Consider the following 25,503-nt stretch of genomic DNA (forward strand, 5'->3'; position numbering starts at 1 on the left):
AACATATTACTCCTGTACAACATTAAAGTTAAGTTATCGGGAAAAAATATTTAGGAAAAAATAGTAGATTGATGGCATATTTATTAATTTCAAGGGGAAACGTGGATTTAAAGAATGAGTATTTTTCAGTTCCAAATGACATTGAAGTATTTTTTTTAATGAGATAAGACTATAACCTATCTCTATGAAGCTCCTCCTCTTACTTCAACATAGTTGTTTGCCAAAAAATAGCCCCAAAACGATACATTCTTTTAGAGCACATGTGTCAAAGTGGCGGCCCGGGGGCCAAACCTGGCCCGCCGCATCATTTTGTGTGGCTCGGGAAAGTAAATCATGAGTGCTGACTTTCTGTTTTAGGATCAATTTAAAATGAAGAGTATAGATTTATATTAAATTTCCTGGTTTTCCCCCTTTTAAATCAATAATTGTATTTTTTTAATCCATTTTTTCTGTGTTTTTAGTTCAAAAATCATTTTGTAAAATCTAAAAATATGTATAAAAAAAAGCTAAAATAAACATTGTTTTAGATCTATAAAAACTGAATATTCAGGGCTTTTAATCCAGTTCTTTTAATCAATTTATTAAAAAAAAAATCTAAATGTTATATCTAAAATGGTCCGGCCCACGTGCAATCAAGTTGACGTTAAAGCGGCCCGCGAACCAACCCGAGTCTGAAACCCTTGTTTTAGACAGTGCTCCCTTTTTATTATCCTCTGCGTTTGAGCTCAGTATAATCATAAAAAATATGCCAAAATGTTTGACAATCTTGCTTTTGATCAACCTGTGGCTATGCTGCTACTGTTACAGAGAAAAAAATGCCGTCTTTGTCTTGATGCCTTCCCATGAGGCTTACAAAGATGTAAACGTAGGCCTTGTCTGAGTGGCTCCAAGCGGGCGTGCTGTTGTGCCCGCTGGCATCTGGACAATAGAGCAGACGGAAGGGTCTGGTTCACGTCCAACGCTGTGCCGGACGGCTGAGCTCGACTTCCATTTTCAAATGAAGGAAAAAGGTAAGAAAGCGTCATGAAGGGAGGAGCACAAAGACCACACCGCAGGTGGCGCGCCACTTTTCAGAAAAGCATGCTGGGAGTTGTGATAAGGTTTCTGCTTCCTCGATGCAACTCAGCTCCCATTTGTACACATCATACCAGAAGAGCCATGGGCAACTTTTATTCTAATTCTATTTGGATTTCGCCCCAAAATGTAGCCTACTATGACAACATTCCACTCCGTCATTGTGATTCAAAGCAATGGCTGCTTTTCTTCCCATTAGAAACATTTCTTTTTCAACGTCTTTGTCCGCTTTCCTTCACTTTCAATTTGAGTTCTTAGAAGGCGCACCGACTCTTGGATTGTTGTCACCTCCGGTCAAGTAGTCTACTTATTTCAAAGAGGGCCGGGGTCAAAGGTTAAGTTGTCTCCAGTGTGTTGCTGCTTGACTGACACACCAACTCAAAGCTTCCCCCGCGCGCTTTTTTAGTCATTGTGTCTTACAAGTATGGCACTTCTTAAGAAAAAAAGAGGGGGGAAAACAATGGTCCTCAATTTGAATCAGCAATAAATTGTAAACATCAATGAACGGCCAACTCTTACATCATTTTGTCATTAAGATTAATTTTAAGAAAATTAACTGAAAATGTGTGATTTTAAAAATAATTAAATGACCAATGTAGAAAATCTGAACATCTATCCAAGTGTATTGTTGAAATAATTTGAAAAACTAATTACACTTAAAAATATATATGTTTTAAACAAATGACAGCTTGTCTTGAAGCCTCTAACAATTTCTAAGTGTTTTTTGCAATCTATTTAAAAATATATATGTATTTGAAACTCTGCTGTAATAATTATAAAAAATACAAATGTATATAATTTTAGACATTTCCTATAAATTTTGACCATAGTTATACAGAAAATAATTATAAAATACTTCCTTCAAATTGATAATTGAAAAGAATGTAATAAAAACACTATCCTGTGTTGAAATCATACACTGTACAGTAGTACATCTAACCTAAAATAAAATGGGGGAAAAATAATAATACTTCTAAAAACGCCTTTAAAAATCCCAGTAAACTTACATAAAAAAAAAAAATACAAAATATGCCCCCACAAGTGTCTTAAAACAAGATGTGCATTCCATGTACAAATTCCCACACTAGCAGAATGATGCATTTGACATTTGAATGACGCTAACAGCTGAGCACCTGATCCCTCAATCCTCCACATGAGAAGCCAGAAGAAAAAATATACTGTGAGTGATAAAAACTCACCAGAGATTTTTGCAGCCTTTTGTGTGACGGTGTCCAATGGTGTTCCCTTTTCTTTCTTTTTTCAGGGGGGCAATAACCACCTCCGAGCCCTGTGCCGGCAGCTTTATCGGTGACTGATGTCCAAGTGTGTCTGTGGGCCACTGATTTACAGCAGCTCTGCTTTAGTCATCAGGGGGTGCAAAGGAGCCCCTAGAGAGCAAGAATTTATCCAAAAGGAGTGGTTATGAAACGGGATATATTTATGATTTAGTGCTCCATTAGGGTGCAGCAGTTGTGCATTTCAAAGACACATTGTAATCATTCTTATAATATCAACGAGTCATTTTATAGGTCCTGTCACAATAGCAAGGAGAAAATAGCAATGTGGTTATAAGAAAATGTGATTTTTTTTTTCTTTATGTGTATATTGTCAGTCATTCGAGTCATTGTAAATACCAAAAAATGAATCAAAATGACCAGATTGTTTAAATCATGTGTCAAAGTGGTGGCCCGGGGGCCAAATCTGGCCCGCCGCATCATTTTGTGTGGCCCGGGAAAGTAAATGATGAGTGCCGACTTTCTGTTTTATGATGAAATTCAAATGAAGATTGTAGATTATTTCCTGTGTTTCCTCATTTTAGATCAATAATTGCAAAAATTTGTAGTAATTTGAATGTCCAAAAATGATCTATCGATTAGCACGATCGAGAAAGCTGTCAATTTGTTAATCGATTAATTTTGGCAGCCTAGTTGGAAGACATAACGGCCCTCCGGATGTAATCAAAACTACCATGTGGCCCGCGACAAAAAAATGAGTTTGACACCCCTGGTTTAAATGGATAAAGTTGTTTTCCAAAAAATATTCAGTCAGGACTCAGAAAGTAATGCTATAAGACATGAAAGCATGCTACAAACTGTTTTTGTTTGTGGTTTTTTTTTTTCAAATTTGACTTAAAAGCATAGTCATGGAATGAACTAAACTCACATCTCAAAGCACCACTGCAATTGGGGCCCCAATAATGGACCACGATACAATATCACTGGAGTGCTTAAAACATGTTCATATATAAAATATTCACTTGTTAAATCACATCTTGTTTGACAATTTTTATTATAAATAGTAAATAGTGCTGTTTGTACACAAAAAAAGGATACAAAATTGGGGGAGACATGTATAATGAACATTGTTTTAAGACTCACTTACTCAAGAAATTACATTGAGCAACTGTGTGACACTAAATAAATAAAGAACTGAGCTCCAAATCTTGATGAAAACTAATTCATCACAACCAAATTAAAAAGTGTTCACCTGTACAGATTTTTTTTCTTCCGTTTTTTGGCTTGGTGACCTTTCTTCTCAATCTGACCAAGTTATCCTGATTGGTCATGCTCACAACCCAAAATGAATGACGGCATTGGGAAAAACAAAATAATAATAAAAGAGCATTTCTCAGAGGACACTTATGACGTACGTGTGGTCTGTCCTTGTTTATGAGGTATGAAGGTATTGCACTTTCTTTGGGCTGCAGTGGTCCACTTGTCTTGTTCCACACACGACCCACACGGTCGTATTTAAATCGTCTTCAGTGAGACACCACATCAGGATAGATTTATGTCTTTTCCATCGTTGTTAGCCTTCAGGAGAACATCTGGCCTTTTTGACGAGGAACAAAAAATCCATTCATCCCCTGTCAACTTGGTCCCAGTGAGCAAAAAAAAAAATGTTTGGATGGGATGGTTTCCCCCCCCTAAAAAGAGGCAAATCTCATGTTCTTTTCACTCCATTTCCAAGTGATTCTATTGACCAATCAACATGTCTGGCTCCACCCTTTGGGTCGGTGCCCCAAGTGTTATTTTGGTGCCCCATTGCAAACGATGCAGTCCATGGTGAAAACGTCTGCCTCACGTCTCAAAAATCAAGTACAGAATCTTGAATGTATTAAGAATCCACCACCGCCCCCCCGCTCCATCCCGCGTTTCCTTCTCCTACTTAAGCATGAACAAGCGGGCTCGGTTCTCCTAGCATGACGAGACTCGCGAGGTAACCGGAGAGGCTGAACCTTTGGTCCTAATTATTCCCGTCCAAGCCGCCATCAGTACGCCCAGCGTCGCCGTGATGAAACCACACCACCGCTACTCGCCATCTCTCGCTTTGGCAGCCCTCTGGTCAGCCTTGGGGTGGTTGGCGAAGGCAGCGTTTGGGTGGGGGGCACGTTGGGGGTCAATGAATGTCAGATTGGCGGGAGGGGGGGGCTCCACTTTGAGGAAACAGCAGGTTTAAATAATGAAAGGCACCTGAGGATGAGAAGGGGAGACAAAAGAGAGTTGAAAAGTACAGCCTGTTGGATGAGGGAATGATGCTTTGGGGTGGAAATGAACACGGAACAGGACGACGGGGCTTTTAATGCGTTCCATGAGGAGGCTCTAAACTCAAAACACTTGAACCTCGAATCACATTTTTTGATAAAACAGCACAAATGGGCTTTGGAGCATATTGGCAAAAGGGTGATAAGGATAGAGCTATGAAGCAAGAGACCAAAGGTGAGGAAGACCAAAGAGAAGGTGGATGTTGTGATGGAATTCATAGGAGCAGAGGGGGTTGTAGAAGATGGGCGGAGATGGATAAGGATGAGCTGTAGCGACCTCTAAATGGACAAAAAAAAGTTAAAACCAGGAAGATTATTTGGTAACTGCATTTTTTGTTACCATGTTTTCTGGGAAAGCTACGTGATTATTATTTGATAGCGCAGTAAAGCTATAGTTCTAAATAATAGCAACCAAACAAGAGTATAAATAACTTGACAAGTAAATATCCAATCCAGTTCCAATGGAATGAACTGGTGCTAAACTACTTAAATTCACGGCAATCTCACTGAAAGAGTAAAAAAAATAATTTAAGAGCAGGTGAGAAGGGAAAGTGGAGTCCAGGTTTGAACAATAAACCTCCAACGAAAACAGGTGAAGAGCTTTGAGGATCTCCTGAGACCCCCTTTGAACCCAACGCGGTTGGTAGAGCGAAGCCAGCGCCTGGATCCCTCTCGTTCTGCTCTGTTGATCAATAACTAAATCTGACCTCCTGTTGGACACATGGTTTCAATACGGGCCTGCCAAGGGTCATAATCGCCCCCTGTTAAAGAGCCCCTTCCTTAACACATGTACACGCACACACACATGCATGCTTCCCCTGCCCCAAAAGCTACACGCGGTTCTCTCCCAGGACGAGCTAAATTAATGAGCTCAAGATGTAGCCACTGATGGGCCAGTCAACATGTGCTAGTGTACTGCACTAGGAGCCACCCGCTCCACCCGCTCCACCCGCTCCAACCCCCCTCCTGTCAAACACACTTTTTGGTAAGTGGCTCCTTTCTTTGAGTCGGCCCAACACAGGGGTCATTACATGGATAGGTGAGCTGCACTCCAGTCCGATCATCACGGGGGTCACCAAAGGACAGCAAGCCGGCTCCCACCCCCAAAATGCTTCGGCGTGGAGCTCTTTTGATGAGCGTAATGTAAACGGAGGTAGCCAGGCCAACGATGTATGTACATGTAATTTCAGCGCGGGGGCGAGCCCATTTGAGACGGTCAGTCATCAGAAGGTTTGGCGCAATTAACATGGTTTACGTTAGTCAGAAATCCTAAACTCAACTGCGCAACACAAGCGGGATCTAAAGAGAATAGACGAGTTTACATGCACCTAAAAGAGAGAAGAGATGTTATTTATAAAATCATAGTTACATATTTGTATGGGTTTTTATATGTAACTTCCTGTATTTGGTACTTTAGGCTATTATATATTTTCGTAAAGAATTGTCAAGCAATGACTGTTCTTGAAATATAGTGGTTGCTTGAAATAAAACGACTCAATTTCGATGACTTTCAAAAGATGAGCCATCATTCCGCTATGGCGGGGAAGACTTGAGAAAGGAATACAATTTGCCTTGCTTACAACAAACAACACTTTGAAAAAGATTGAAAAAAATTTCTTCAAAAGAGGTTTTAAGCCGTTAAATTACCACTCCCGGTTAAAGTTTGATGTCAAACCATACATACAACAAAGAGAGACACCTTGTTTATCTAAAACATTTCATTTTGCTACACTGAATAGTATGTATGTTGCAGCGTGAAACCCTTTCAGCCACAAATTATGCATGGAAAGCGCAGCAAATACATGGAGATCATCGATATTAAAGCAGCGGCCAGGGGGCCAGATCCGGCCCCCCACATTACTTTGTGCGGCCCGCGAAAGTAAATCAAATATGTGGACTTCATGTCTCATGCTAAAATCCAAATAAACATTATAGAGATGATACATTATATTAAATTGATTTGTGATATTTCACTACACGGTGTGCAAATTGGAGGGAGGGATTTCAAGCCTACCTTGCTTTGACTGTACTGTCCATATTGGTAGGATGGATGGTGGTCGACGGCGTAGGCTGGCGAGGTGTAAGATGGCGGGCAGTAAGATTGGGTGCTCGGCAGGGTGGGCATGCCCGTCAGACCCGGTAAGGCCTCCAGTCGCTGGGAGCCATGACAGCTGGCAGCCATGCCGGCGTTAGGCTCCAAGCCTCCGGTCAGAGGGGAGAGCGCAAAGTCACTCTGGGGCTGATGAGGCACTCCGCCTGGGTTCAAAAGGCCCATCACCTGTAGGGAGAGACAGAAGGAAACTGGGGGGATTAGGATAGAGAAGAAAAGACATTCAATCAACTCTACTCAGGTGGGCTCACAGAGGTGGAAGCACAGTCATTGTTCATTGTCAGACCACACTAGCGAACCTCATACATGTGGTTTCATTTTATTCTGCTTCACGAACAAGGGTGTTGTTTTTAATGGGTTTTTTATGTTTGTTTTGGTTCTACTGTCAATCTTGTGGAGAGATAAAACCGAATTTTCTTTTTTTGTCGATTAATATACACAATGACAACATGAATGTCTAATTCCTACATTTCCAAACATTCACATGAATTAAACAAAAAAATTAAACACCATAGGACACTAAAAGAAATGTTCTCTATGGTCTCGCTGTTCTGTTGCTATCAAAAATACCTGTCATTTTACTTCACAGAAATTCATACAAGATTCAAAATCAGTTCACAAATATGAGTGGCAAAATATATGAAATAAAAGTAAATGTTTCCATAGTAAAATATAACATTAAAATGTCACTCCTAGCATAAATGTCTTGTGGCAATTTTATAGAAAAGGTCAAAATGAAACTAAATTAAGTCACATGCCAAACAACAAGTACTGAATATATCGTGAGGTTTTCTGCTCCATTATTAAAGCAATATCAAGTCAAACATTTTGGTAAAATAAATGGAAAATATTAACTCTCTGCAATTTTAAAGTGTTAAAAAATTGATGTTTGTGTCTGGGCTCAGACTGGTGTGTCTGTTTAAAGACACACCCCTCATTCCCAATCTCTTGATGCCCTAAAATCACCGTGTCCTTGCGAGGCCTAGAGGCCAAAAGGGTACGTGGGAACGCGGGACAAGAGTGTGTGTGCTTGTGTGTCCGTGTGTGTGAGACATCGCCAATATGTCGCAGGTTGTGTGCATATTTTCTTTGCAGTTTTTTGCAACTGATGTCAGGAGGGTAGCGCCAATGATGATACATTCCGAACAGCTGCGTCCAGGTTTGCGTGAGAAACCAAGTCATGAAATTGTCTTTTTTTTAAAAGGCGGTGGAGTTGGGGGTGTAACGAAAAAGAGTTAGAGGGAAAGAGTTATAGTCTGTGTAATGAGCAGTAAAGATGGGGGTCAGGAATGGAAAGGGAGCAGAAGTACGGAACGGAGGTTTTTGATGCAAAAAACATGAAGCTTCCGAAACTGCAGGCCACCTGGCACGTGTGCTCTGATCGTACTGATGTATTTTATGTACTGTAATCTGTCAATGGTCAGACCTCACACATTTTTACATATTGTTAGCACTTGATTTGAGCAATAAAGATATTAGCGAATAAAGATGCATTAGTAACAAGTGGTAGGCATTCCCCATCAAATACCATGGCAATATTTTACTAACATTGTCAAATTTATCAGAAGAATCTGGCGTGTTAGAAACACAAAATTGTCATTATCGAATTGAACGTACGTCCAGCAGGGATTGAAACTCTATAATGGAAATATTTAATTTTATTGTATGATGTCTGAAGTAAATAAGGAATAAAATTAGATTTTCTTTGGCCATTTAAAAATAGTAATTAGGTGAAAGTAGTTATAATACGATTTGTGTGAAAAGGTACACTTTTTTATTAACGTTGGATATTATATAGGAGGTGGTAAAATAATTTGCTTGATTTTTTCAATCTGAAGCAGTCATGGTGGTGGACTTTCGGCAGAGTTCAGAAATACTAAACATCCACGGCAGTTGGCAACGGCGTGTCTGTTTTGCGGTTGTTCCGGGGATTAGGTCTCAGGGGGGCGCAAATCCCAGACACCCGCTTCCTTGGTGAGAACGGATTGCTTCGGTATGCACCAGATCAGCAGAGGGATGCCAAAGACCTCGCACCCGAAAGGGAAGCCGCCACTGCCCTGATCACGGGCCTCTTACTTTTCCGACAACAATCTTCCAGCTGTAAAGTCAACCTTATCCATGTCAGACGCTAAGTATCAATATGACCATATCTGGTGTTAACTGAGCATCTGAATCTCCTGATGGATTTAAGAGCGATGGCGTGTATGGCTCACTTACAAAATTGCACTGAACATGATCTAACAGTAGGCGAGATCATTTAATGTAAAATAATCCCATTTTGAGAAGGGCCTATTCATAAGCACATTTTGCATTTTGTCATGCTATCGAGCTGAGGCACACGCAAAAACTCCCCAAACTTTATTCAAAAAGCGGAAACCAGAAAAACTGAAGTGATAAGGTTTAGCCATTTTAAAAATGTGAATACAGCATAAAACCGTGATGCCTACCGACAGCAGTATATATGATGAATATAATCGTTGAGAACATCATCCGTGATTGCCCCCCATCTTGTTCCTCTAATTTGTTGGACAAAGAGCCCAAGAAAAAACACCCAATTAGAAAAAAAGCATTGACATATGCAGTGTCTGTTATTTGTCACCTACTCAAGTGGGCATACTTCATATTGGGGACAGAAAACTATCATATACCTCATGCGATGACTGCAATTTTTTTAATAAATATGACAAAAATGGATTTAAAAATGATGCAGCAAAGTTCTTCGTCTTCTATGACTCTCAAGGTCATTGTATGAAATCACTCCTGCTGTTATTCAGCCTAAATCACAAAATTAATGATTTCTTAATCTGCAATGGAGCGAGCTGCGGAATACGCATTGCGCAATAGGCATTGACCAAACTGCACTGAATACACAAATTATAAGAAATTAGCCAACAAAGTGAATAATTTGCATAAATTACACACCACGTTACAAGGGGACAGATTACTTCATTCCCTTCAATTAGGACATTGGTCAAATGTGTGATTGCAATTCCAGACTGACATTCCTGACACACCGTATCCATGCAAGACCTTGTGTGTACGGAGCTGCCAGCTAAAGGTTAACGCTGAAACCAGCCAGTGAGCTGCGCAACCTTTGGCCTTTTTTTATTGCCGTGCCAGTACCTTTCTAACCCTCTTTCAGGACCGTCTACAAGTTTTAAAGTGCACTTCACTAAACTTCTGCAAAGCAACCATTTCTGCCACAATGGTTTATCATCCCTAATCATCATCTTTCTATCAAAACTGAATTGAGAATCGAATTTTACAGGCACAACTATTTCAAAGCGGTCAATTTCATTGTTAGCTACCTATCATTTCCTGGCAGTGCAGGCCCTATTAAAGATGCTCATTTATGTTTAAATACATACAAACTCCTATGCTCAAGGTCAGTTACAAACCTGCCAGAGGCGCTTCATGTGTTTATCTGCATCTGACAGGATGCTGAGAGCCTCTCTCATGGGAATTAGTACCCAGCATGCATTGCATCCGAGGGCCGACCACCCTTTGTGGTGGCTAAAAGCTCGTTTTACGCCTGTTAGACCATCTTCTGGCCCGGTGGGGAGCCACTGATGGAGCCTGATGACTGTGTAATCGGCCATAATTGTCTTTTCACTTTTGATTTGTGTCATCACACCACATCCATACTCGTCCACCTTCAACTCTGCCACCTTCCTTTAAAGACTGACATTTGGCACATTGAAAATTCCTCAACCTATCTAACACAAATGAAATGCCACCTTTTTCCTACAACCAGGACATGGTCAATGTCAAGGAGCAAACACGTCAGACGGCGAGCGAACCGACCTGGGGTGAGAGGCTGTTTCCGATGGCGGCGGGGTTGACGCTGTTGGCGTGCCCGGCCTGGGCCACGAAGCTGTCCGAGTATCCCGAGAAGCTGTGACGTCCGGAAGATAGGCAATATGCCGAACCTCCGTCCTGAGCGGCTGACGACGAGTTGAGCCCGCTCTGGTGCACCGAGGTGGGCGGCAGAGGCTGCGGTCGATGGACTGTGCTGGGCTGCTCGGAGACTGTGCACAATAAATGGAAAAGGAGAGAACCAGAGAGAAGATTACGAAAAACTGAATGCAGGGGATTTCCGTACATTTATAAAGGAATGCATTTGAATGTAGTTTGCACCGAACAGGATGTTTTGGCCTTCCCAAAACTGAAGGTCTCTATAAAAGCCTACCTTGAGCAATAGAAGTTGGGGGGTATGGGCTATCGGGTAGTTGATAAGGCTGCAGGCCCGACATGGCGGATGGAGGGAAAGCGCCTGGGATGAGGTGGTTGAAAGCCATCAGCTGATTGGCTCCTGCTTGCTTCCTCCATCGAGCTCGTCTGTTGCTGAACCACACCTGAGATTAGCAAAAACATTCTTCGGTTATATTGGTCAACTTATTATTTTTCTGAATAAAATTGTTTGATTAGAAAAGTATAACTTTGCGAGACAGGCAGAACAATTAAATCTTCTGTCCAATATATTGCTGGAGTCAAAGTAGGCAACTGTATTCTGATGACTAAGATTTTTGTGTTAGCCAAAACAGGCCGAGATGAATTCGTGATTTCAGTCTTTAAGCATTTTGTTTGGTGGCTTACCATGAAATTTGCAGTGTGACTTGCCTCAACAGAGGAAACATTGATTTATCTGATGACCTCACTAAAGAAAAGTTGACTTTTGCAGCACTTCATGGAAAAAAAAAATGAAAAAAGTATTTCTGCGTCATTACAGGGAGCTGAACTGATAGAGATCTTAACATGTGAAGCGTGCAGTGAAACCACAGACATCTTTGTGTAGTGCGGCCAGTCACAGAGTTCAAATAAAGCCAGAGGGTTGTTCCAGCTGTTAAAGCCTATATCAGCACACCATCTGAAGTAGCTGTGATGTATTTTAGGGATCTTTATGTCGGCGCTGACAAAAAACAGGAAACTGTCCTCACATACAGTGTGTGCAGTGTATGTCTGTCTACATGTCCTCAACGGGGAGGGCGAGTGAGCCCCGGGTCGTCAGTTTGAGGATTTAACACGTGTTGAGACGCTATATGGAATGTGTGCTTACATCCCAAGGCCTTTTAACACCCGTGTGATCCACGACAGAGCAGGCTCACTGTCAAAAAGTCAAGATTTTCGAGGGGGATAATTGGAGAGTTCGAACCTGAACACGGGCTTCGGTGAGTTTGGCTCGCTGAGCTAGTTCCTCCCGCGTGTAGATGTCGGGATAGTGCGTGCGCTCAAAGGCCCGCTCCAGCTCCTCCAGCTGCTCCGCTGTGAAAGTTGTCCGACTACGCCGCTGCTTCCTCTTGAGGGGCAGGCCCGGTTCAGAGTCTACGTCGGAGCCTTCGTCAGAGTGACTGGCTGGAAAACAAATAAAGTGTTACTCGAGGAGTCCTGCGGAGGTGCGCAAATCCGTGATATAAAAGCCAGATTGGAAACAAAAGGTTTGGCTGAATGAACAGAGTCACTTTAAATTGTCTTCCCCTGCTTCTTTTAAACTCTTCGCAGGTTCCTGAAGGGATCAAAAGCCGGAGACTGCTTGAACACGGATTAAAGAGGACTAGATCTCTCCGGGGCTTCCATTCCCTGGGACACTGTGTCTCTACCAGTCTTAGCCACGCTGTGCGCAATGCCGACAGGATCCCGGCGTTAAGGGTGCTCGGCCCTTTGCAGGTGCTTTTTAATCTGTTTGTTCAGTTGAGGGCTGGGGAGAGCGAGTGGGCGACGGAGGGACGGCTTTTGGAGACTAATTCAGCAGAAGACTTGAATCAATGAAGGCCTTAAAGTAGAGGACAGGCACTATTGCTGTGGTCGAGGGGGAGGTTACCCGTCTATTAAATAATGATTAGGCTCCGCAAACTAGCGTGACAGCCCGCTATTGTCCCCAATTACACGTATGCAGTCCCCTTTCTATTTCTCAGTCGCAAACATGCATCTGCTACGTCTCAGCCTATGGAGGCTTTCCCTCAAAGAACACAGTCTGGCACAATGCGTCCAACACAGATGGACTGGAGAGAGAAAGAATCTACTCCTAAATCCACTCCAGAGGGACCTCTTCAAGCTCATGAAGAGGGTTCACTGCACCTTTTCGACATTGCAGAACAAGAAGTGAGAGGTTACCAAAAGCGCCGGGACAGAAGCCTGTCTGTCCCCCACCCGGACTCACTCCTCGCTTTCCTTCTGCCCTCCAGATTTAAAGCTTTAATTAAAAAGTGCCAAGTCAGACAGACTATGGAAGGGGGGGGGGGGGGGGGGGGGTTGCTCGTAGGGATCTCCCCTTGCCTCTGGAGCCAAGCAGGAAATGTTTGCGGCGGTTGCTAGTGTGCGTCTGACCAGGCATTACACATGGATTTGGGCCTTGGGAAGTCTGCGGTGATCCCAACTGCCAGTGCAGAAGATTCTGATGCTGAGAGGAGGTCTTTATTACTTTTGTACATAGAAGAAAAATCATTTGAGTGTCATGCTGGCATGATACGAATGGCTGAATGCTTGAATACTCGTGGACGGAGAGAGGTTGCGGTTTGTTGATGTGGCCTGCAGGAAAACATCACTTGATACTCTGCAAACATTAGCAGTGCTTTAGTAGGGATTTGCAACATTCCTTAATTAGAACCAAACAAAAAAAAGTAGGGAAGGTGCAGAACGAATTACTGAAAGAGTGGTGGGGTTCATAAAGCTTCCAATTGGCACAGTAAGTCATGTCAACTACGGGATGGGGGTGGATCTTGTCTCATTTGCCCCCCTTCATTTCTCTTCCCCTCCCTCTTGTTTTTATTATTAGAAACTAGAGAAAATACTCCGTCACAGACTCTCCCCTAATGGCGGATGACAGTGTTGCTTTTGTCATCCTCCGCTTTTGGGCTCTCTTTCGCACTCTTCCTCTCTCACTCAGTCCTTCTTTTATTTGTGGAAGTGATGTGGCCAAGCCTTTGTATCTTCGCAGGGAAAAGCCTGTGGCAGGACTCTATTGGACCGATTACCACGCTCCATCTGTAGGAGCCATCAGGGACGCCCGGGCCCGCATTCAGGGGCCTGTCACCTGCCCAGCAGGGGAGTGAGTGGGAGAAGGGGGGAGTTGCAGTTCGGGAATGAAGGGTGGAAGGGAGGGTTGGGCCACAAAGGGTCCAAGAAGGGCCACTGGGGGATGCAGAGGGGCACAGCAGGGGAGCACCCCTTCATCCCCCTCCTTCGACTGCCTGAGGGGCATTAGCTTTTTATGGGGGGGATGGTGAAGCAAAGGGTGGGGGTCGACACGGAGAGGAGGCCGGTGGCACCTGAAGTCGCCCGGGCGCGGGCGCCAAGCTGTCCCCGCTGCGTCGCCACCTTCCCAACAAGGCCTCCGCGGATTGCGCCAATCGCGAGGCGCACGCTCGCGAATTTGTTCCCACACATTCCCCATAACAAGCAGCAGAAGAGGATACTAAACACACAAAGGGAGGCCTCGTCCTCCTTACTTAAACACCCAAATCAAATTTTACGCTGGAGCTAAAGCTCTGGGGAGCTGAAAATACTTCATGGCCGCTCACAGTTTGGCCGTGGCTCTGACAAGAATCTTAATAGAAAGATAGATTATTACTGCGGGGGCGGAAATTGGGGCTACTGCAGAATTATCCGTAAAACAGACATTTATAAGATGTGGCTTAATCGGCACATAACAAGCATGCAAAGAACCGGACTGATAGTGGGGACTTGGGGTCATGTTTCACGCCGTATATTGGGGGGTGAATTCAACAGGTTAGCACTACTGCAGGTTCTGCAAGCTGGAGACATGCTTGAGAAACTGAGCCACCACGTGAGTAATGATTCTAATCAAGGCATGAGGATTATCTTCTAGGAGTTCATTAGGATAATTTGAGGAACATCCAGTTCCTTTATTTACACCTGGAGCAGTGATACACAAAACAAATGAGAAAAAAAATCTTGAATGGAAAACAAAGCAGTAGACTTATTTTCTGATCATCACCAGAATGATCGCATTTATACCCTTTTTTTAATACAAAAAAAACAAGACAAGCACTTTGCGAATATTGAGACAATTCAGATTCAACCAGATGGCTCGTCTACGATGCATCTCCGTTTTTATTTTTTTAATAGTATCTCCATAAATGGAGCAATAACTGCATTAAACTATCAGAACCAACAACAACACCTATTAAATTATCCTGCAATATTTTTTATCAATGAGTTGCGCTCCAATTCATTTACATTTGATGCTCATAATTCTGTAAGCAGGACAGAGAGAGAGAGAGTGAAATGAAAAGCGATAGTGATAAAAAGGAAAAGAGAAGTGTAGCATATGGGCCACTTTACAGCCTTGTCCTAGTAGGGGCCGGCTTGCCCTTCCTCCGAGGGCTGTTAATAGAGAAGGTAATTGAGCCTGTGACATGTGTTGGCAATACAAAACAAAGGGCAGAAGAGACGAATGAACTAGTTATTTGCCCAGGGAAGTAGATCTGGGCCTTTTCAGAGCCCAGCTCATAGTGCGAGTGGGCACCCTGAATAAAATATTGGCAGGCCCACATAGAGCCGGAGCGAGCAGATGCATGAGAGGAAAAGAATAGTTAACTGACAGCTTATAGGCTCAGCTGGGGTTAACAGTTAAGGGAGGGGCAAAAATGGGAGTGAGTGGGCTGCTCACTTGACTTGCTAAAGAGACCCCATGCAGGAACCTGCAGCTGCCTGCATGGGAAAGCGAGAGGCGGGGGGGAACGATGGAGATGATGGACGTAAAAAGATGGAGTGAATACGCCCAAAGGCGCCCGGCGCTTTACAATGAGCTAGCGGGTGACGCGACATTGAAAGATGTATCTCTGACTAATATCCCTGATATTATTGTGGCCCGCCCTGCGCAGTATGCGCGGCCAGTGTTGGGCGCTTATTATTTAGTTCCACTTGTGGTGCAGTTAGGTGACACTTTCACGGTGGTACTTCCACCCTCGGGGCAGGGACAAAGCAAGCATGAGGGAGCCCACGCGGGATGCAGCAACAGGCCGCATGTTCCTTTCAGATGGGCACTAACTAGCCTGCTTGTGTTTTGCGTGGGACAGGCGGCAAGAAATAAACACAACAAAGACTCCGAAGCATTGACACAATGACACTACGAGGGGGTGTTTACATAGCCAACTAGTAACCGTATTTGTTTTAAGTATTTCACTTACCATACGCACATGCAAACTAAATACAGTTAACCCGTGCTTTGGCCATGCAATCTAACCCAAATGGCAAAAACCTGCGTTATTGTGAGACCATACACGTTTATTTGTGCATAGTTTTACCCAATTATGAGTTTTAAACATAAAAACTCACTTTTATTTTTGCAACCATTTTGTGGTGAAGCGACTGTTTTTGGTAAGTATATAAATAAACCTTTTTTTTTTTAAATATTTAGGCCATACTAGTATTTATTATTATTATTATTTGGAATTATGTTTTAACATTGCATAAAATAACATAATCAATAAAATCAAAAATCAATCAGATAAGAAAATAAAGAAAAACTAAAATACACTTAAAATACACTCTAAAGTTGAATTATTTTTCATAGTACGAATTTAACTCATTGCCTGCCATTGACAACAATGGACGTCAAATCCATTTAAATAAGCAGGACTGGATTTAAATGCTCAGGTTTCAGTGCCATCAACAGTGCCATTGGTCGCTACCAATCCTCTCAATCAATATCGATTGGATGCCTCGAGCCGTCAATGGCAGTCAATGAGTTAAAAGAGTGCCTTATGAAGGATTCGGCAAGTCAAGAAGAAAAACATTCACTCATTTGAACTGATTTACGTCACAAGGAAAATGCCTCGTGTAAATGGCCTCCCTCTGACGATGGGTACGAGAAGAGCGGCCAATCGTCTTCCTTTCCCTAAACATTATTCTAACCTCCTCCACGGGGCCTGATAGTTTTAACAGTCAAGTGACCCTCAGTTAGCCCCTGACCTTTTCACAGCTCTTGCGCACTTTTGATGCAAAGATGGCCTCACGGCTGACCTTGCAAGTTCACTTCACAGAAAAAGAAGCCGACTTCACATTCCTGCACTTTTCCCTCACTGTCCGTTTTATCGCCAGTTTTGTCAATGGAATTTTACTTTAGTCCTCCACCAAGATTCAAACGTATAAAACGTGTAAATGTGATAAAGAGCGTTTGAGGCCGCCTCCTTAACTCCAAAAATGTAAGATTAAATTTTTCGTCTTTATATTTTAAGTATATTCCAGTTCATGAGTTAGCTGCAAGCAAACAGCAAAAGACCATGTAGTATTGAACAAATACACTTTTTCGTAAATATAATGAGAGATGAATATTTCACTGACAGGTGATGCCACCCCTACACAAATTATTCGTTAGGATAATGAAAGTGTGCCCAGATTTGTGTATTTTACCTGATAAAACCAATCAGAGTACATTTTGATTCAGTTTCATATAACAACGGATAGCCCCCATTTTTAGCAAAACAATATGTAACCCTGAAATCATAAACAAATCGAAAGAAAATACACAAATATTACAATAATTCAGTTATATTTTCTTTATAGTAAAAACTAGGAGATAATATAGCTATATTGCCTCTAAAATAACGGCTAGATTTCCAGTTTTGACCATCGACGGCAAGCCATATTTTTGTGCGACCTCTGAAATTAGACCTCAAACTCTACACTTCACTCATACTAACTCTCCTTAGTTTACATCCATCATGTGGGACTACGAAACAAAATATCCAAACTTGGTCATTGTCCAAAAGCGGCATCCATGCTTGTCACGCCATGTTGAAGAAAAAAAAAATGACTGTGAGACTGACTGAATCAAAACAACATAACTCAAAACACAGGCCCGGGCCCGCTGGCATGTCAATAAAGTGCAATGTGCGCAACGATAAAAAGGGCAAAAAGGGAGTGGAAAAAAAGAGTGGAGGCTAAACAAAGTTAAGTGATTGACAACGCTGTCTGGCTTTAGTCAATTAACTATCCCATTGTGCTCCTCTTTGCAGAGTCTCCTCGCCCCCGACCCCCTTTTTTCTCTTCCCACTCCTTTATCCTCCCCATCACAAAGTTTTGCTTGGCTAATACTTCCAAGGAAATAGAGAGCTCCCATTCTACTGGGGCTCCTCTCCTTGACCTTCCATTGCTCATGGCTTCTCTTTCAGCCACTTCACGGTGTCTCTGGGGTTAGTGGAGAGAATGCCGAGGAGAGTACATCAGTGCTTAGGGGGCCGGCACAGGGCAGGACCCCGGCCCATTACTTCAAAGTTGGCCTGAATTCATTAATTGTCCTTTGAATTAATATTGGGAGGATCACAATGCTGGTGCCAACAGAGAAAGAGGCTTTAATGAAGCATAGAGTCGCATTCAGTTGCAGATCAGCTCGAGTGGATTTGCTTTCTCTCGCTCTGTTTTTTTTCGTCCCCCAATGGAGAGTCTTGAGAATCACTCCAATGAAAGTGTTAAGTGTGTTTAGATGGGAGAAGAAGGACAGTGGAAAGTCATTCCATCAATCTGCAGATGGACTGTGCTGTGAAATGGTTACAGTCATTGCCTTTTTAATAACTGTAATCAATTCTTTTCTGTGGGAATATGAATTACATATTACTAACAAAGAGTGCTAGATCATTCCAAAAGATTAAGCTAATATCGGATATAACCTCAGTGTGATTGTCAAACTCTTTCCAATGTAGGAGCAACCAAAAAATTACTTATGTGTTTTACATCAAACTTGTTATTAGTGGTAATGCAATAAGTGTTCATTTGAAAAATTCCTTAAACATTTTAATTGCTCGAAAGGTATATTTTATGCATTGTTTGAAGTTGAACATTAAAACTATGCTTGGATATTGTAACAAAATTAGGGTAGTCAAATAATTAATTTGCTAAATTTGTTGCATGCACATTTGCATAAAGCACCATTTAAAAGAAATCAAATGTAATATAGTTAGCATGAAAGTTAAATACGTACATATAAATGGAATGAAACTTTTTTTTATTATACTGATCTCACTCATCTCGGAAAGTTTAGTCAAATTCACAAATCCGACAATATTGGTTGTTTTTTCATTACATTGGTGTAGGTGAAAATTTGGGATTTTCTTAATATCCACATTTACACAATTTCCAGTATTTTTGCCATTTTCTAGTAAATTCCTTTAAAATCCAGAAGAAACTTGATCATCAAAAATTTGGCCAATGAATGAGAAATTTAGGCCTTTCAAAATTTGCATAACAGGCAGACAGAACTTCTCAAACTGAATTTATCAAACACAATCTCTATTAAATAGAATATCTCCTAATTAACGGATTCAGCTGCAGTAAAAAAATAAATAAATAAATAAAAAGTCCCAGTATCAGCAATTACAAACCATATAAACAAAGTGAGTGAGGCCCACATATAAATTTCTCCATTATCCCCGCCTGAGAGCAGACATTCCACCGGTTACATTGAGGCCTACTGTCTCACAAAACATCCCATATTAAAACATGGTCACCTTGGAAACGCCACCAAAAACCTGTAATAAGCACATCCAAATTCTAGAGAGGGAAAACGCTGGTGTTTATATTCTCGGATATTGGGAAGCTTTGGAATAGGATTAGGGTTTCGCTTCGCTCGCTCCAAGTTTACCTCACGCCGAACTAGCGGGGAGTCGGCTTATTTACACAAACAAATTCCCGCTCGGCTCTTTTAGCGACAAAAGCGCCGCCATCTTTCATGTTTTGTCCCGGCTTGATTCCTTCTGGCCCTCGGGGCCGCTCGCCTGCCCCGCCGCACAATTGAGGCCGCAGAGTGGCGGCAGATTGCTGGAATGCGCTTCAATGAGAGCAATTATTACATGTTGACTGCGTTCACCATGGCACGTTTAAAAGAAGCGGGCCCTCATTCAGCGTGGCACCGCGGGGTACCCTTTAAAAGGAAAAAGTTATCCTTTGACTGTTTGCATTTGGCAGTTCTTCTTTTTCTTGCCTGCTCACCCCCGCACCCATAAATGGATATTTGCAAGAGTGGCGACTCCTTTTGAGGCCGGCTCCAGTTAGCCCACTGAGGCTAAAATGCACACACCGGTAAACAAAAGGGAGCATGCTTTATATTAAAGTCACTGTAAATCAGGGGTGTCAGACTCGGGTTGGTTCGCGGGCCGCTTTAACGTCAACTTGATTTCACGTGGGCCGGACCATTTTAGATATAATATTTAGATATTATTTTTTATAAATGGATTAAAAGAACTGGATTAAAAGCCCTGAATATACAGTTTTTTATAGATCTAAAACAATGTTTATTTTAGCTTTTTTAAATATATTTTTAGATTTTACAAAATGATTTTTGAACTAAAAACACAGAAAAAAATGATTAAAAATTTACAATTATTGATTTAAAAAGGGGGAAAATCAGGAAATTTAATATAGATCTATACTCTTCATTTTAATTTGATCCTAAAACAGAAAGTCAGCACTCATGATTTACTTTTCCAGGCCACACAAAATGATGCGGCGGGCCAGATTTGGCCCCCGGGCCGCCACTTTGACACGTGTTGTAAATGATGTCTTCTAAATTTGACACACCGCAGAGAAGAGAATGACATACTGCCAAAATTTGAATTCTTAAACAACACATTGGCGAGTAATACAGTTGCGCTTTGGGGTAAATTAGATTTGTTGGGTGACCAACTCAAATCATCTTTTCCCATTGGAAAGAATAAAAAATGGTGGTCACTTTTGGCTGATTTGGGGGCATTTCCAGGTTACTTTCCGTTGTTTTTAGGGCATGTTAAATTTCCTTGTTAACTCGTTGAGTTTCTTAAAGGCCTTTTTGACGGCAGAGGGCGAAAGAACGATTATGATTGCAGTTGGGAAATTGAGCACATTGGAATAGTGCACGCAGTCAATCACACAACTCACAAAATTCTGGTTTTATGTCGAAAAAAATTGATTCTATATGTAAAGAAAGAATGAGCTACTAAGTGCCTTTCGTGGGCCATATCAGACCCCTCAGCAGCCCGTTTCCGGCCCGCGGGCCATATGTTTGATATCTAAGCTCAATTATATATTTTACATAATAACATATAACGCAGTGACAATGTTAATTAGAATAAGTGCCATTACCATTTTCATGTCATATTTCAATCATGTTAGATGTTCTTAATGTGGCAGATTATTATTTTCTGTTCTGTTCTAACTAATTTTTTGTTTGTTTGTTCAAAAACAATAACACATTCATACAGTTTATGCTTGAATTATCCATTTAAAGCCACCAACAGGTTAAAAATCAGGCCAACTAGAATGGTGAGAAAGAGTCCATGTTAAATATTCTGTTTTCTTAGTCTTTTCAAATACATTTGCCTTCACACATATACATTATACTAACAAAACTACACTCACAAAAATCCTACAAATTGTTTTTCCACAGTGTCATTCATGAATTGGCTGACTGTGAATTGACCAGCGTTGTGGTGACAAGTGATAAATAGAGCCAAACAACTCACTGCGCTGTTGTTGAAATTCTACGCACGCTTAACGTCCCAAAACAACTTCCAACATTCCCACAGCACTGCAGCCCGCTTGCTATTGCCACGCAGAGCCCGAGGCATACTGGAGCAGCACTTTGGAAGCATCTCCCCAAACTTTATGCTGTCCGTTTCCCAGACAAATAAATCTAAATGAGTCACCTTTGAAGTGAGCACTTAAGGAAAAGCAACAATGGCACTGGAGGAGAAAGGGGCAGAGAGCAACAGGCCTCTGCGCACCGCAACAATGGCCTCTGCAAACACCTACTTAATCAATATTTGGCCAGAAGACACTCTCCTCGAGTCCCCCCCCTCCATGGCCCAAAAGCTGCCTTTTCACATTCTAATGAGGAGCCATAAAAGGGAAAAACAACAACTACTTCCACAGAGAGACACAAGAAAGATATACTGCTGCTCTGTATATGAATGGGAGGAAAGCATGTGAGCTGTTTGTAGGACATCACCGGGTAGATATGGCCATGAGGAGTTCATCTTTACATCCAAAAAGATATTTATGATACAGAAGATTAACTTGATGACACATCTAAATATGTTTAGTTCTTATAATTTTACATGCACAATTGATTCTTTTATACTCGAATTTATCTCCATGTAAAGCATACAGTATATACACATTTAAAAACATTGTGCATTACCTGTACACATGTAATACATACATAATGTATTAATAAAGACACAGAAAAAACAAGCATATTTTTTACTATGGTGTATGTTCATTTTCTTTGCATTTTTTATTAGAATGGACAGTTTACTTTTATTGTTTTTTTTTCAATATTTTCTATAGTAGAGGTTATAATTTAGTTATACTTTTAATTTAAAGAAAGGAAATGTTTATGCTACACATTCTCACTAATGAAACACCAAATTCTCATGTTTTCAATGATTTTATATCGTATAATATTGACTTTTTTGTAGCACTTTTAATGGGGGTCAATTTGGTGCATATGTTTTTATCTAAACAGCTAGAGTCAAGCTTGTTTCTAAAGAGGACCTGTTGCGGATAAAGTGCCTGAAAGTGGGCGCCTGAGGCGGGAAAGAAAGGGGGTGGTGTGGAGCTGGGTGAGGGGAGTCCTTGTGAGAGATGAAAGTGAAAAAGAAGAAAAGGTTGGGATTTTAATCTAGTGGCGAGAAGCGTTTCCTTGCGTTCAGGACCGTGACAAAAGCGGCAAACGCGCGACTGGAATGCGCAAAATTGCGCGCATGAAACTCGGCATTGACGTTACTTTTATTATTATAGATTAAAGATCAGTTCAGTTAATGCAAACTCCCAGTGTTGGGGGGGTCAGAGCAGAAATGTGCGTCTATGCAACCACGAGAATGCGTCATCACTCATTAACTCCATTGTGTCGCCATTTCCTTGAGCAAAATGACGATCCAACAGGTCTTCAATCAACAGGTGCCACTCCATCATCAAGATGCAGAGCTTTTTCCGAAAACTATTTCAAACATCTTCAATTTTCACCATTTGTATGTTGTACTATTATCAATTTCTTTTGGATTTAACTGGAGGGAGGATTTTCTGTGCAGTGATGGAAACGTCTGGTGAACAAATCTGAACTGAATATATGGATTGTAATACGTAAAATCGACTTACATCTATCACCGAGGATTCCGTCGATGCTGTGTTTAGTCCTGGGTTCGTTTTCTTCCATCTCCCTCTTCACTAGCTCATCAGCATCCTCGTCATCGTCACCCACACCCCCGAATTTGGACCTCATAATGCGACTGATGGCGCTAACTTTGATTTTTTTAAGGGGAAAAAAAGATTCAAGGAAAAAGAGCAAACATTTTAGGAAAAAAATATTAATCACATAATGTTTAATAAATTGTACTCATTCATTTATCAATTTATTTTACCTGAAGGAACGTTGTTTCGGTCACAAATGCCATCTTTTAATAGCTTGTCCCTAATTTCCCAGCTGAACATTCCTGGGTTTTCTCTCTTGTACTCTTCAATCTTCTTGTCCAATTCTGGAGAAGCACTTTGCTTTGAGGAAAAAATGATTTAAAAAAAAAAAAGAAAAGAAACATGATCACTTTTTACATATTCTATCTTTATAATTTGAAAAATGTACACTACTTTGTTGTTGAACAATCAGGATGGAAGGTGTTATTTTAAATAATTTAAAAAGTTAATGAAGCATGATCTCTTGGTTTAAACTTTCTTTTTAGCACTTTTCAAAATGTTTAAAAACAATATCGGGACTCGACATTTCTTACTATTTCGATGTGGAATATATTAACACAAACAAAAGAAGGGGTTAAAAAATCTCATTACATGAAGTGTTTTAAAACAACAATTTTTGCCTTTATTTCTGCTATTATTAAAATGAATACTTATAATATTATTGCATAATAAAATAAGTAATGTATGAAATATTACAAACAGCTGTTTATGCTACAATTACCACAAATATGGCTCAAGATTTCCCAATTGCAAACAGAATTTCAAAAGGAAAGTATATCAAAACCATAAATATTTTTATACAACATTTGAAGTGCTTTAAATTTGACACGAAATCAATTTGAGCATTTTATTTTAATGTTTGTTCATGCTCATAAATGCCTTCTTATAATCTTACACATAAAATAATGTTTTAGAGGAGGATTTTAAAATGGTGTTTGTGCTCTCATGTTGCACATTCATTTTTTACTGGTAAGAAAATACATGTCAAGGATTTTAATAATCCATATATGCCAACATTTTACCCCAAAAATTACTTTTCATTCGGTTAAAAATATCTTCTTTCCTTTTAAATAGACTGCAGCAATTAACACCAAAAATCACTGTCACATTAAAATTAAAGTCATAAAGTTCGCCCTATTTCTTACCTTTGGTTTGCTCCCTCCGATGGCCCCGGGGCGGATGGATCCAGTCTCCTGGTACCGACACAAGATCTTGGACACGCATCCGTGGGAAACCCTCAGCTGACGGGAGATGACGCAAGGCCGAACCCCGTGATGGGCCATTTCCACGATCTTGTGCCGGATGTGGTTGGGTAAAGGCCGGCCGTTGATGAACACGCCGCCGAGCTGGTTCACCCGACCCTGGCCCAGAGGGGTGGACACTATGCGGGGAGAGAAGCAAGTCGTGTGAGGGCTGGAAAACTCCCAAAAAATAATGTTTCAACTTCGTATGGTTGTCGCTTAGAAAATTCAACATAGTAAAAAACTTCAAAATGTGCATAACAACTTGAAAGATATTTTTTAAATGCTAATTTAAACCACTAATCTAAAAAAAATGGACATACCCTCAAGTGAGTAGCCTCCCCGTGCGTAATTCTGGTGTGGACCGGGTCTCATCATCCTCGTTAACCCTCCTGCAAGTGCTGTCATGTCTTTTAATAGCAATGCTATCAGACGAAATAAATTAATTTAAAAAAACAAGAAAAAGAAAAAAAAATCGACCCAATCCAACCCAAACTGCGTCTTTCTTTCTTTTTTAATCCGTCGGAACAACGCCGTTTGTTGTGAAGGAAGTCTGCTTTGCTCACGCAACAGGTTGCTCGCACAAAATAGGATTTAAAAAAATATAATAGTGATCAACTTTAAAAAGAGGCAATAACAATTGAATTCCAGCGAGGTTCTGGTGCGTTTTTTTGTTCAAACTTTGCGGAGCAGCGCAAGCCGTCCTGGGAGGATGTTTTGGGAGGACGGAGGATAGTGAAACATTTTTATCTGCGGTGACTCTTAGGCGAGCCCGCTGATTGGTTCCGGCTCCGGACGTCCAGAGGCTGCGGGGCGCTCTGATTGGACGCCGAGGAGCTCCTCCGGAGGGTGGATTGGCCTCACGAGGGTCATCTGGCTGCGATGTCACAAGCTGGACTTTCACAGGTGGCAAATTAAGGATGGGGTCTTGATTCAGGTCAATCAGGATTGATCAACAATTAGCAATTAGTGATTCTCTTTTGAATAGAAGTGCGGTATCAAAATAATGGAGTTCATCAAAGTGTTCATCAAATGACATTTTCTTATAAATGTTATTTTTAGTCACAATCACTTGAGATGCACAACCAGGTGGAACAATGTTATTATACTTAAATACAGGCAGGGGGAAAAGATTCAAGAATGATTAGGATGTATTGTGGTTAATGTAAGAACTTGATCTTAAAATGAAAATGTCGTTTCACGGAACTGAGCATATTAGAATACTAATTGGGTTCAAAAATGTTTGGCTAAATTAAGGTGGGAAAGTCTAAACATATTCAAATGCAAGATTGTTGTAATAATAATGAACACAAATACACACACACACACACACACACAAAAGTTGTCTT

The 25,503-nt window shown here is 41.2% G+C and overlaps 1 protein-coding gene across 4 annotated transcripts in view; it reads right to left on the reverse strand.

Annotated features, from left to right (window-relative positions):
* Window positions 1-2,130: 2,130 nt before the first annotated feature.
* Window positions 2,131-25,503, reverse strand: part of pax3a (paired box 3a) — a 32,664-nt gene continuing 9,291 nt past the window's right edge. For 3 of the 4 annotated variants that reach the window (XM_077615153.1, XM_077615151.1, XM_077615152.1), the window contains exons 3-10: window positions 24,059-24,294; window positions 23,084-23,213; window positions 22,821-22,964; window positions 11,881-12,080; window positions 10,918-11,083; window positions 10,533-10,756; window positions 6,633-6,896; window positions 2,131-2,462 (exon numbers count right to left, since the gene is read on the reverse strand). In XM_077615153.1, coding sequence (XP_077471279.1) covers window positions 2,442-2,462; window positions 6,633-6,896; window positions 10,533-10,756; window positions 10,918-11,083; window positions 11,881-12,080; window positions 22,821-22,964; window positions 23,084-23,213; window positions 24,059-24,196 — 1,287 coding nt within the window. In that variant the 5' untranslated portion in view covers window positions 24,197-24,294 and the 3' untranslated portion in view covers window positions 2,131-2,441. Of the gene's footprint in view, window positions 2,463-3,339; window positions 4,548-6,632; window positions 6,897-10,532; window positions 10,757-10,917; window positions 11,084-11,880; window positions 12,081-22,820; window positions 22,965-23,083; window positions 23,214-24,058; window positions 24,295-24,477; window positions 24,850-25,503 lie in introns of those variants that run through there. The other variant, XM_077615150.1, reaches the window with a different exon arrangement.

Source organism: Stigmatopora argus, chromosome 12 (genome assembly GCF_051989625.1).
Source record: "Stigmatopora argus isolate UIUO_Sarg chromosome 12, RoL_Sarg_1.0, whole genome shotgun sequence".
Classification (NCBI taxonomy): Eukaryota; Metazoa; Chordata; class Actinopteri; order Syngnathiformes; family Syngnathidae; genus Stigmatopora; species Stigmatopora argus.